We start from the raw sequence: 13,978 nt of genomic DNA, 5'->3' as shown, positions 1-13,978 counted from the left end.
TGTTCTCATTAAGAAACTGGGGGACTGTGGTGTCAGCACCCACACAGTCAATTGGGTCGTCAACTGGCTTGAGGGCTGCACCCAGAGAGTGGTGGTGGATGGGTCAATTTTCAACTTGGAGGGATGTGGGCAGTGGGGTTCCGCAGGGCTCTGTCCTCGGGCCCGCACTGTTCAATATCCTCATCAGTGACTTGGACAAGGGGGTAAAAAGCACCCTGTTCAAATTTGCTGATGACACTAAGATGTTGGGGGATGTGGCATGCTAGAAGGGAGAAATAGGCTGCAAATCAGATCTAGACAGGTTACAAGGGTGGGTAGATGAGAATAGGATGGGATTTAGCACCGACAAGTGCAAAGTGATGCACCTGGGGAGGAACAACAGCACCGTACCTACAGGTTGGGAAATTCCATTCTTGTCAGTACAGAGGCGGAAAAGGATCTTGGAGTCATCATCCTGACCCTTGCTACTATGAAACAATGGACTAGAAAACAAAATGCTGCCACATCCGCAAATATTTGTAGAACTTCTGTATGCATGTTTAGATATGCTCTTCTATATTTCAAATGATATGTATATAAAACCTGCTATACATCCCGATTCCCTGGCTGCCTTATTAACGAACAAGAAAAGCCCACATCAAGAAGGACTGTGGTAATTTAAAAAAAGCTCTCCATTTTTGTTTTGGTAACATTTGCCTGGTTTTTTTTGTTCGTTTGTTTTTGGCTTTTATCTTTGTTTTTTTTTCCCTACACTAAAGCATTTCTACGTTTTATTTCGTCTAATTTTGAGCTCTGCTGCCAAAGGGTCTTTCAGTTAAAAATGTCTGGCCACTTTTAACATACTCATGCAAAATGCAGAGGTCTTTTCTTTCCAGCCCAAGGGAGTCAGACTTCTGTCACTTTGAAACATTTATTATCCACTCCCACCACTTTGTCTTCCAGTTTAATAAGCGATTGTTTCCTGGAAAGATCAAACATGATTCTACTGACCGTCAAGCAGAGTTCCACAGAATTCTTGCATTAAAAAAAATTAAAATTAGACACCACACAGTATTATTAGTCTGTGATCAAATCCTACTTAATTCTACTAACACAAGTAGTCCCACTGCTTTCAGATACAAAGAAAATCCACATGATGTGTGAAACCAAATGCAGCACTTACATATGAGATCATTGATAATAAGTACAAAAATACAAACAGTAGCTTCTAACACCCAGTGATCTAATTATGTGCCCATACCAAATTACGTGAGGTTCCATACAAACAGAGAATAAAAATGCAGTCCACATCCCAAAAAACCCCCCTAAATATAAGACAAGCAACAACAGATAGACGAAGATGGTCAAACACGTATGGAAACAGTGTAACAATACTGGATCATATTCATCTCAACAACCAAAGGTCTAACTGTTAAGTTTCCTAAATTCAGAGGAGATTTGAGAAGCAAATTTGAAAATAATTATATAAAATAAAAACAAATGAAAACAATGCAACTTCAGTTCCAGGCAGGCAAGCGTTCATGCCACTGTTGCCACTTCTCTCCCGCCCCTGGAGACAGAATCTTTAAGATCGGAGAAATTAAAGCATGCTTCTTCTGTGAGGAAAGAACCAAAGAAAAAAGTGAGAGGTTATAAAGAAATGCAGAGAAGGGTATGACAATGGATTCAAAGGCAGATCAGGAGATGGGATGAAGTTAGCAAAACAAACAGAGGTACTGGAAGAGGAAAACAAGACGTTTCTATGTAATTAATTAGAGAAGGAAAGTACTGCAGGGAAACCAAGAACAGGCTGAAGGTTGCATCTTATTATTTTCTCAGTTTTTCATAAAAATAACAGTAAAAAACCAGCAAGATCCTGGGGAGGGGGAGGGGGAGAGAGAGAGAGATTTTGAGAAGCGAGTCAAAAGGTGTCAGAAAGAGGGCTTAGAATGCAGATACAAAATTAAATTAAACCTGAAAAACAGAACTGTGTAGCTACAGCAACAGCAGAAACAAAGAACAACATAGATAAAATCAGCCGTTATAGGGTTTTCCTGAGACGCTCTGCAGAACGCAAGTAAAAGTAGAGGAGATAAATATAGGGGATGCATCAGAGCTGAGAGTTGGCAGGAGAGACTTTGCAACAAAGAAAAAGATTAAGAAAACCAAGGGAGGAGACCGCTGAGAACATACAGCAATGACGGATTTGAAGGCCAACCTCTGGCTCCACCCCCAACACATTGGTAAGGGGGAAGCAACCCTGATGGGGGCTGCAGCCCCCGTCTTAGCGTCCCAGAATGCGAGCCTCTTCTTGCGGCAGTCTTGTGGCCCGAGACACCATGATATGCCCCCTTAGGCAGTGGGGCAGAAAGGGGGGTTATCTCCCCCTCCCTCTGGCATCTGGTGGAAGGGGCTTATCCCACCACTCGCTACCTGCAGGGAGCAAGCAGCAGCTGTCAGGGCAGGCAGATCCCAGCTGCGGTCCCCTGGGGGCAGTGGTGGTAGAAGGAGAAATAACCCTTCTCTCTTCCCCCTTGGCCTCAGGGGCCATGCCTGCCAGTGTTTGGCCGTGCTCCAGATCCTGTTGCTGCAGAAGCAGCAAGGGAGGAGCACCCAGTGGACCTTGTCCATGTCAGTGGGACAGGGAGGGTGGAATTAAACCCCCTCCCTATACAGTTCACTCCAGGGTCCTGCCAGGGCTGGCCAGGCCTCTCCCCCAGCACAGCTTCCCTGCAACCGAGGGCTGCTCTAACACCTCCCGGCTCCTGGCCTGAGCAGCTGTAAGCATGTGCCTACATTTCATGAATGTCTATGAAGCAATTTGCAAGTGAAATCTAGGCAAGTTAAACTAACCTGCAAAGACTGAATCAATTCAGGCTGCAGCTTTTTGTATGTCTGTCCATAGCCTGAGTAAATGTGAGAGCTAAGTGAACAATTATGGTCCAATGGGGATGTATGCAATTAAGGAATCAAATAGATCATGACATGGATGTTGAAGATACAGTGTGTGACCAGGTATGTAGTAACTTTCAATAAATATTTAGGTCTTGATCCTTTACTCCTTGAATTAGGTGGCACTTGAGTGAGGTAGAAACCCAACATGAGCAAGTCAGCTGTCCCATCTCATTCACAAGTAGGCTATCATTCACAAGTGTCTTAATCTCATTTCCTTCCCCCTCTACCCCACATCCTTGCTCCTCTGTGTGTTAAGCTGATATTGTTGTAAAAATGCATGATATGTCAAAGTATTCATCCTCCATGCTGGAATGCAGGAGTCTAAACTACAGGGACAGAGAATGAACTGCAGGCTGTCTGGCTTTTTGTGGTAGAGTTATATAATCTTAAAAATCCAAGCTGTCACTGAACAAAATGATGTGAGCTCTGAAAGACGATCACATTGAATAAAAATGCTTAACTTTGAAAAGATATTTAAATAGAACACGCAAAAGTCAAAGTCAGCCAGTTTAAAAAATGCTGCCCCACTATAGAGGATGGTATAACGCTGTAGATAACGCTGAAGGGGGAGGAAAAAGGACAGGGCACTGCTGGGAGGGGCCAGATGGATAGGACAGAGTGGGGGGGGGGAGGAAATCAAAGCAGTTAACCCCTTGAGGGACATACGGGTTATTAAAGCTAACCCAGATAATAGGGTAAGAATCCATAGTCCTGGTTTAACTGTACTTAGATGATTTCTTGTCCTACAATTTCACAAGCAAGTTTGTTTCTAAAGTTTTGTTGTTGAACAGCCGCCATCTGAGATCAGCGATGGAATCTCCAGGGAGGTTAAAATGTTCTGCAACAAGCTTGCGAGTCTTTCTGGAACTAATGTTAGATTCATGTTCATCCATTCTTACCCACAAGATTGCCTCATTTGTCCAGGGAAGACAGCACAGGGGCTAGAGGTACAGGTAAATAGACCTCAGATGTTATAACACATATTATTTGGCCCAGTGATGAAGTGGTCTGTACAGATGAGGTGACACAACAGGCATCTGAGTCTAGCACAAGGTCTGGTGTCTTGGTGAGAACAAGAGTTAGGCAGTCTGCTGCTGGAGCGATGTCATATGAGGCTGGAGGACTATCTATAAGCCAGAATAGGTTTGTTCCCCATTGCTACGTTCAGTCAGTCGTACTTTTTCAGGAGGGGTTGAAGGTCATTAACAAGGTGCCTAAGAGGTTGAAGCTAAGGATGGTGGCTGACAACCAAAGGGATTTGGTTATCCTTGCCCTGGGTATCTTAGCAGGGAACCTGCTAATCTGCGTGACTATAGTTTTAGGACTTGTGTTTTAATTTTAGGAAATCTTGCTCCAGGTCTGTAGGATAAATCTGTACATTTCAGACTCTGCTCTCCAATTTAAATCACAGTAGCTAAATCTCATACTATCATGCCTTTTTATATCAGTCAGTTTGCATGCACAGAAATGATAAAATGCTGTGACATATGAGCAATGATAGTAAAGTTAAAAAGACTCCATTTTAATAGGTATTATTTTGCACTTCAATATAACAACATTCAGTAATAGCAAAAGTTTACTATATAATAGAGCATAAATGTCAAGAAACATTCAAGCAATGTTACTTTCTATTAAAAAGAATGCAGTGAGGTCACCATTGAGTGAAACAATTTACATTGAAACAGACTCATAGAACAAGCAATGCCCCCAATGTCATCCTGGCTTATAGAAGGCATGCTCGGAATGAGAGCCTTCCCACTGTGGATGCTGAGCGGGCGCAATACCAACTACAAAAGCTAGACATTTGTTAGTCAGTGGGACTGAATGGACTTCATCCGAGTGCTGAAGGAGCTGGCTGAGGTCATCACAGAAGCCCTGGCAAAGCTCTTTCAGAATTCCTGGCGCACAGGGGAAATCCCTGAGGAATGGAAGAGGGCCAACATTGTGCCCATCTTCAAGAAGGGGAAGAGGGAGGACCCAAGGTAACTACAGGCCAATCAGCCTAATCTGTATGCCAGGGAAAATCCTGGAAAAGCTCATTAAAGAATCTGTGTGATATGCTCGCAGAAGGTAAGATTCTGAATGACAGCCAGCACTGCTTTGTCATGGGTAGGTCTTACCGATCTCATCTCCTTCTGCGACCAGGTCTCCCACTACCTGGACATGGAAGATGATGTTATATGCCTAGACATCCAAAAGGCTTTTCATCTAGTATCCCATGATATCCTTGTGGGAAAACTGTGAGATTATGGACAGGAAACTGGCTACAGAGTAGGACCCAGAAAGTTCTCATGAATGGAACTATGTCACCCTGGTGCAATGTGGCTAGTGGTGTCCCTCACGGATCCGTACTTGGACTGGTGCTTTTCAACATCTTTATCAATTATTTGGATGGGGGAGTGAAAAGCTCACTGGCCAAATTCGCAGACGACACCCAGTTAGGGGGCAGTGTGGTCGCATCAGAAAATAGGCTGCAGATACAAGCAGACCTGGACAAGTTTGAGAGTTGGGCAGATTAGAACCAGATGAAGTTTAACACTTCCAAGTATAAGGTGCTCCATCTGGGGGCAAACATCCCTCAGCATACATACAGGCTCAGTGGTGACAGCTTGACTTGTACCGTGGCCAAAAGAGACCTAGGGATAATGACTGACCATTGCATGAATGTGGGCCATCAGTTTGAGGCAGTGGTCAGCAGGGCAAATAACTCGCTGTCACGCATCAACCGATACATCTCGTGTAAAACTAAGGAAGAGATACTCCTGTTGTACTCAGCACTGGTGAGACTGCAGTTGGAGTACTGCATCTAGTTCTGGGCACCACACTTCAATAAGGACATGGAAAAACTTGAGAAGGTCCAGAAAACAGCCACCTGTATGATGAGGGATTTGCAAGGCAAGCCATACGAGGATAGGCTGAGGGACCTGGGCCTCTTTAGCCTAAAGAAAAGAAGGCAGAGAGGGTACTTGATAGTGGCTTACCACTATAATCAGAGGAGTGTATCAGAAGCTTGGTGAACAACTGTTCACTACGGCATCCCTGGGGAAGACCAGGATCAATGGATATAAACTCGTGGAAGGTCACTTCAGGCTTAACACCAGGAAAAACTCCTTCCCAGGCAGGGAGTCCAGACTGTGGAATAAATTCCCTCCAGAGGTGGTGCAGTCACCTACCCCGGAGGTTTCCAAGAGAAGACTGGACAATCACCTTGCTGAGGTCACCTAACCCCAGCTGTCTTCCTGTCTAGAGCGGGGGGGGGGCTGGACCCAATGATCTGCAAGGTTCCTTCCAGCCCCTAACAAACTATGTATCTATGAAAATTCCATTTTTAATAATTTTCTGCTACATTAAATATGGGGGTTCATATGCTTCTACTGAACTGCTTTACTAAAAACAATTCTTACACAGTTATCCCTTTGAGGCAGAGGATGTATAAGAGAAAAGCGCACAAGAATAGCCACTGGGCCAGGCACAATCTTAGAGGGAATGGAAAAGAAGGCCTAACACAGGCAACTAAAGTCTTTCTTCAGCTTCACTGACTGTGAAGAATAAAAAGCTCCACACCCAGCACAGAGAAGCAACATGGGCAAGACTGCATCTTAATCTAAGAACACCATTTTATTAACATGCCAAGCAAGAGTGCAAGTAAAAGCAGAGGAAATCAGTAGCACTTTAAGTGGCCTAGCAGTGGCTAAAGAGGTTAAACATTTTCTGAACTGATGGTCCAAGCTGTTTCTGCTGGTGTCCTTGTTTCCCTTTTTGCACCACTCATAATATCTGCCTAGTTCAGCTGTTACTTGAGATTATGGGCACAAAGGCAGAAAATCAGGAAGGTCAAGGAATATATTGAGTTGCAGGTAGCAAATGACAAAAAAGCAACAAAGAAAGCATTCTACAAATGTTAGAAGAGGAACAAGTAAAAGTCATTTAGGAACCCTAAAGGTGGAGGGTAACCTAGTTATAAATGCTGTAGAGAAGGCTGAAGTATTGAATGGCTTTTTTCACTTGTCTTCACAAATGAGGTCAGCCATCACAGGTGAACACAGTTGACAGCAGAAAGAGATAAGCAGCTCAGTAGAAAAGAACAAATTAGGGATTACTTAGATAACCTGGACATTTTCAAGTCTGCAGGACCAGACAAGATGCGTCCTAGAGTGCAAGGAATTGGCGGATATAATTTCAAAGCCACTGTCTACTCTCTTTGGGTATTCCTGGAGGCTGGAAGACTAGAAAAAGGGCAAATATAGCACCCCTCATTAAGAAAGGGAAGGAGAAGAATGTAGGAATTATAGACCTGGTGGTCTGACCTTGATAACTGGAAAGATTGACGAACATGTAACCAAAGAATCTGCTTCTAAGCACCTGGACTAGATCAAGGCAACCAAGACAGCCATCAGATTTGTCAAAAGCAAGTCATGCTTTACCAACCCAATTTCCTTTTATATTATTTCCTTCTGTGATAAGGCAACAGGATCTGTGCATGAGAGAAAGCAGAAGATGTGATATACTTTGACTTTAGCAAGGACTTTGATGCTGGGTTTCATGACACTCATTAGTAAGCTGAGGAAATACTGTCTAGACAGGAGTACTGTAAGGTTGTTACGTAACTGGTTGGATCATCACATTAAAAAAGAAGTCAACAATGGCTCAATGTCAAAATCTGAATAAGGTTTTGAACTGAGTTCCACAGGGGTCTCTCCTTGTCTGGTGTTGTTCAACATTTTCATTAATGATTTGTATAATGGGATTGAGTACACGCTTAAAATCTGCAGATGACATCAAGCAGGGTGGAATTCCAGACAGTTTGGAGAACAGCATTAGGATTTAGAATGACCTTGATAAAATGGAGAAATGGTCCAAAATTAATCTAATGAAATTAACAACGTATAAGTAGAACATCTTCAATCAGGACAGGACAAGCATATTCACAAATACAGATGAGGGAATGACTGGCAAGACTGCAGAACAACTGAAAGAGACTTGTGGTTATAGTGGGCTATAAACTGAATATGAACCAACAAAGTACATCATTGTTGCACAAAAGACCAATAGCATACAGTATCAAGAAGAGATTATCAACTACAAGTTAAGGGAAGGGATTCTTAAGACCTTTACAGTCCTGGAGAGACCTCACCTATCCATTTGAGATGCTATGCTTTAAAACAGACATAGGAACTACAGCACATAGGAGCACACTTGATTAAATCAGGCAAGAGCTGGCGGGTAAGAGCTACTGTGCTCCAGCAGGCTCCAGCATCTCGTCTATCAGCATCCCCATACTTAAAAAGACAGTAGGGGTGGTTTAGATAAAGTGCTCCACCACCATTTTTAGGTATGGGGACACTGATACATGAGATACCCCAGGCACTTTAAATGAGAGTGGCTCTTGGACCTGCTCTAATTAAAGCATGCCCTTCTCCCCCCTCCCGGAGTAAGTGTATAAGTGCCCAGGAACTCCAGAGAGCAATTCAGCCTAGAAAATATGATTTGAGAAAAATTTGGAAGAACTGGGATTATTTACTTTGGAAAGAGAAGACAGAGGTAGGATTTGAGAAGCCTTCAAAATATATGGAGAGTGGTTCTGAAGAGAACCATGTTACATTATTCTTTGTGGCTCAGGAAATAGGATTTAGAACAATGGTCTTTAATTGCAACAAGAGAAATTTAGGTCAGATATCAGAAGGACCGTTATTATTATGAATTGTTTAGCACTGGAATAAGTTACCAAGACAGGGTGTGGAATCTCCATTGTTAAAAATGTGTAAGATAAGATGAGACAAACAATTAACTGGGATGGCTTAAAGTGGAATGATCCTGCCCTGAGTGTAGGGCTGAATTAGGGTCACGTCTTGCGTTCCTATTTTTCTATTATACTAAGGTTATGAGCCTGGCAATGTAAAAGGGGATGAGGAGGGTACTCCATTTTTCCACTTAGTCTTAGACACTGAGGCTGAAAACCCATTCATGGAATGTTTTGCAATATTTTAAGCAATGGCTGATTATGACACTGGCCCGGTACGAAAAACATTCATCTTGAGGAGCAACTGTCCTATTATGCAGTATTTTTACATTATGAACAATGCAAAGAACTTCCATGTTAACACACTGCAAGAATTGTACTACTGAATGCCAGAGTGCCTAGACAAAAAAACAACACGTAGTGGGAACAGATTTGTCCTATACTCGCTGTCCAGCATAAAACCACACTCATGGACAAAGTTAAATACTAAATAAATGCATTTCCATAAAGCAAATGTTTAAAAAAGAAATCCCTTTACTTACTGCAGCCAGTAACTACGTTTTCACATCAAAGAGACTTTTCCACTTTCATATCTAGTTTCTACCATCCCACCAGGCAATCACCTTCAGTTGGCACGCAGTTCCCTTCTGCTAAGGCAGCAGTCCTCCATAATCTATGCAATGAAGACATACACCTATCCTGCTCCAGCTGTTGCCTGAATTCAGTGGATACTGAAAAGATTTAATTTAGGAGAATCACGTAGGTAGCTGCAGGGAGGAATAATGCAAAACAAGAGTCTGAAAAAGAATGCAATATTGTTATGATGTTAAATGCTCACGATCACCACTAGATCTCCTTGACTGAGAGAAAGATTTCCAGAATTATAAAAGCAGATCTATAGAATCCAGAGAACATTTTCAGTAGCGCTGTAATAATTTTCAGGTCTGTCATATCTTATGACTTATCATTATAAGTCATTATGATAAGTTTTATCATTATTCCTATTAGTGTGCACACTACAGTTTGCTCTGTTGTCTAAAGAAGAAAAAAAGTAACATAACTGGCTTTTGTGGTATTATTCACCTACCACTCCAACACTATGATGAAGTCTCAGGTTCAAACTGAAGGAGCTGAAACCTGAACTTGTAATTATGGAGAATTTCCCTCACAGCAGGTGGAAGCGAGCCCGAAGGAGTTAAATAACATGGGGTTATACCATGTATTCGGTGAGGCCTCTACTTGGGAGCCGAGGGACAACCTCAGACAGAGTAAACCTAAACAGCATGTTTTCCACAGAAGATACACAGTGTAAATTCTACCAAACTGAGAACCCACTGGTTTGGAGGCAGACTATCTAGCTTCTATTGGTAGAGAAAACACATTTTAGCCCAATGAAATAAAATTTAAGCTTTCTGCAAGCAATGCTTATATAAAAAGCATCCATCTAACGATCTTTCCGCAAAAGGCAATGATGTAGGTCATGTTGTAGAAAACTGTTCTTACAAAACTGCAGTAAGCATGCAACATAAATAAAAACTGGATCAAAAATGAATTTAGTAAAGACACTGACCTCTATTTTCATGTTAGTGCCTACTGTAGATTCAATTAACTGAAGAGAAATTTGCATGGCAAATAAAAAAGATGAGAATGAAACACAAGACAAAGCAAAATGCTTACAACAGTTCAGCACTTAAAGTCATTAAATCAACTCTTAAGTTAAAATGAAATCAAGGAGAAGTCACTTTTGTTAACAGTATCAGTTCACATTGTTTGTGGAGCTTCTGATAAAGGAGCTTACAAATATTTTCCTTGCTTAGAAGCTGTACTTTTGGAAAAATAACTGATGGGACAATTACTTTTTAACTTCTTTATTTAAATCAGAACTAGATCAAAACAGAGATTATTTTTATTCTAATCTGAATCTTGAATAGAAAACAACAATAGGTAAAAAAAAATCATGCCTAAATATTGCACATTGTAGCTCTGACAATTTGGTGTCAAAAAAGAGTTTCGGCTTTGAGTCAAGATTATGATTTTGTTAAAGATAAGTTGTTTGTACGATAATTGACAATACAATGTTAGACCTCCTTCAGATTTTAGAGAAGGAATAAGCCTCCCATGGTTATTGCTTGTTTAAAAAAAAAAAAAAAAATCCAACAATTATCTAAATTAAAACTCATAGATTGGGAGCACCAACTGGAATCTAGAACTAATCCCTCCCATGCCCTAATAATTGGGCAACATGGTATTCTCCTGCTTGGTTGCTTCCCTAGCCCTACAACTTGCATTGTGTACAGCCCTGTGATCCAGCTTCAACAGAAGGGATGGAAAGTATCCAGAACACGGTGCCCAGCAGTTAGGACACCCTCCTGGGAAGTAGGAAGAGATTTGGGTCTCCCGCTCCCTGGAGTAGGGACAGACAAACATTGCACATAAACCAGTTTAAGTGATCAGAAACTGGTTTAAAACCTGTAAGAACATAAGTTCAGTGCACATAAACCAGTTTCAAAATGGCTGAAACTGGTTTAAGATAAACCTGGTTGAATGTAGCATTAGACTTAACTGACTCGGGTCAAACCGGTTTGTGCAATGTCTGTCCCAGACCCCTTCCTGGTTTAAATTAAACCAGAGTCCCCTAGTATCCCTGATACTTTGCAGCCTTGGGCTGGGCTGTCTGCTTCAGAGAACAGGGCTGGCCCTGCCACTTTGCTCCCTAGCCAGAGCTCTAACAGAAACTACAGGTACAGCAGGGTCTGCCTGGCTTTCCCTTGTCCCACCACCCCCTCACTGCTCAAGCAGGAATTTCCCCACCCCCCACCTCCCATTTCCCACAGCACAGACCTCAGGCATGTGGTAGGCTAGCTAATGCTGAGAGGGGTGTGTGAGGTAGACAGGACAAAAGCAGACAGGACAGTTTCCACTTAGGGTTTTTTGGAGCTAATTAACAGGTAGCTGGTAATGACCCTCCCTTCCTTCCTTGAAAAAAGCTGTGTAAGAAGAGCTTGAACTAATGAGAGGGGCTTTTGTTTTCTTGGTGGGCTGCTAAACACTTATCAGCTCCCTGCTGGCCCCCTAGCCTGTCATGGTTTGCTGCAGACAGTATGAAGAAGCAAGGGGACAGATTGAAAAGGTGAGTAACATCAACAGATGTGTGCACCCCACACCCCCCGTTTGCCTCAGAGTGCTAGCCCAGGGCTGGGGGTGGCAACACTCCTGCCCCTTGAGCAGTGAGTGGGGAAAAAACCTAGGACTGTGCACACAGGGTGGGCATTTAAACCCCTCCCTAATCAGAGTGTCCTACCAGGTCCTGGCCATGCCCCCTCCTCAGCTCAGCACTATAGAAGAGATGGGAGAGCTGCTCTAGCACCTCCCAGCTTCTAGCCTAAGCAACTGCAGGCATGTGCCTGCATTTGCTCATTCCAGAGGGAATGTCTGTACACTTGCAAAGCAGTTCAGTCTAGCCAGGTTAGATTAACTTGAAAAAATTGAATAAATTCAGGCTCAGGCTTTTTGTATGTCTGCCCCTAGCCAGGGAGAGCTTTTTAACCACCAGGCTATTATGCAAAAGGCAGGCACCACTGAGCCTTGCTGATGTAAGTAAAGAGCACTTGGTGACCTGGATCCTAAGAGGAGGGAGGCCCTTGCATGCCAGATGCTTAAACTTCCACCGCTCTCTAATTTTAGACATGATCCTGTGGTCAGGGTCTCTCCTTGCCTAGCTCTAGGCAGCTCCATGAGCCATAAGTACTTGACTCTTTTCATGACTGCGTACAGAACCTAAGCTTTGAACATTCTCTCAAAGACTGTCATGAGGACAAGTACCTAAGCCTGTCACTCCTAAAATGGATACACTTAAGGAACCGGTCTGGAAGCAGTCCATGATAAACAACTACGCTTTATTTCTACACAAGGTAAGGAACACTCCAGTCGACACAGTCTGTATAATAATTGCCCATCTCTGGGGTGTAGAAAGGATGGACAAAGATTCTTGTATCCAGGGTTTGCCAACGTCTCTCAAAAACTTGCTCAGCACATACAGCAGAATAGACTAACTTTTGACAGGAATCTAGTAAGGGAATGTTAACACGTAGCACTTAAAATACAATCCAGGTAATTATAAACAAAATAAACTTTCAAGCTCACTGGATGAAGCAATCAGTTCCAACTTGTTATTGTTATTGCCTGAAAATGCTGAAGAAATTAAGGTCGTTGTGTAAGAATAAAATATTTTAAAACAGCTTTGGAGGACCTCAATGCTATTTCATCATTTTTAATATTAACACCAGTTCTGCTCTAGCATTATGTAGGAAACAAATAGTACATTCAGTAATATTATTTGATCTCCCCTGATTTTTAGCTTCCCACAATCCATAAAAATCAATCAATTATAAAAAGGAAATCCTCAAAACTGCAGCTTTAGAAGACTCTCTTGAGATCACAGCAATATGATGGCTTGAGTTATTATGAAGATGAAGTCATACTTATTTTCTACACCCCCACCATATGCTGGATGCACTCTGATACCTGTACAGAATTCTATTTATTGGCAGTCTATGCCCAGTAGTGCTCCAAGAGCATTACTGTCTCTGCCCACATGCTGCTACTGGTAATAATAACTGTTCCCCAATCAAAGAATGAAGGGGCTGTACAGCAAATAAACTAAAATATATAAAAGCTTATGTGCCTTACATAATGTTACAACATAGTCATATTCACTGTACATTTTTTGAATGATGGAAAATAGTGTCAGAAAAAGTGACAGAAACTGACCTTTTAGTGCCAAACATAATGGTGGATGATTTGCTTCACATTTATGAGACTGCTGCACCAGAGAGACTGGCCTAGTTGACCTGGTCAAAAAGACAGAGAGAGAGAGATTTTTCAAACTAAGCAGCTAAGATGGATGATAACACTCTGAACATGTAAATATCTTTTACTAAATCTAAAGAGAAAAAGACCAGTATTTTTATATTTAAAAATATAAATAAAAATATACAGATAACAAATAAATGCATGTTGATGTACAGCCAAAACCTGAGTCTGTTTATTAAGTATTACTGAAACAAATCTTTGATTTAAAAAAAAATTCTCTTACAAGGTTTAGACTACAGTTTTGCCACCATAGCCATGTCAGCCTGATGAATTAAATGATTACAAAGTAAAACCCTTAATGCAGAGGTGGATATATCAAGAAAAAGGGTTTTCTTTTCACCCAAGCTTCATTATTTGAGGTGGTGATATAGCTAAGGTTGAAGAAAAATCCTTTCTGCTTGTTTATACAGCATCTCCACTTGGAGGTTCAGC

General features: G+C 41.9%; 1 protein-coding gene across 3 annotated transcripts in view; it reads right to left on the bottom strand.

Moving 5' to 3' along the window:
- The window catches only part of OXR1 (oxidation resistance 1), a 414,124-nt gene extending 400,600 nt beyond the window's left edge, over positions 1-13,524 (bottom strand). For all 3 annotated transcript variants that reach the window (XM_019551781.1, XM_019551803.1, XM_019551790.1), the window contains exon 1: positions 13,445-13,524. In XM_019551781.1, coding sequence (XP_019407326.1) covers positions 13,445-13,461 — 17 coding nt within the window. In that variant the 5' untranslated portion in view covers positions 13,462-13,524. The remainder of the gene's footprint in view (positions 1-13,444) is intronic.
- Positions 13,525-13,978: the final 454 nt, after the last annotated feature.

This window comes from Crocodylus porosus, unplaced genomic scaffold, assembly GCF_001723895.1.
Source record: "Crocodylus porosus isolate Cpor-Errol unplaced genomic scaffold, CroPor_comp1, whole genome shotgun sequence".
Lineage (NCBI taxonomy): Eukaryota > Metazoa > Chordata > Crocodylia > Crocodylidae > Crocodylus > Crocodylus porosus.
Note: the sequence above shows the minus strand (reverse complement) of the source record. Positions and strands in the feature narration are given on the sequence as shown.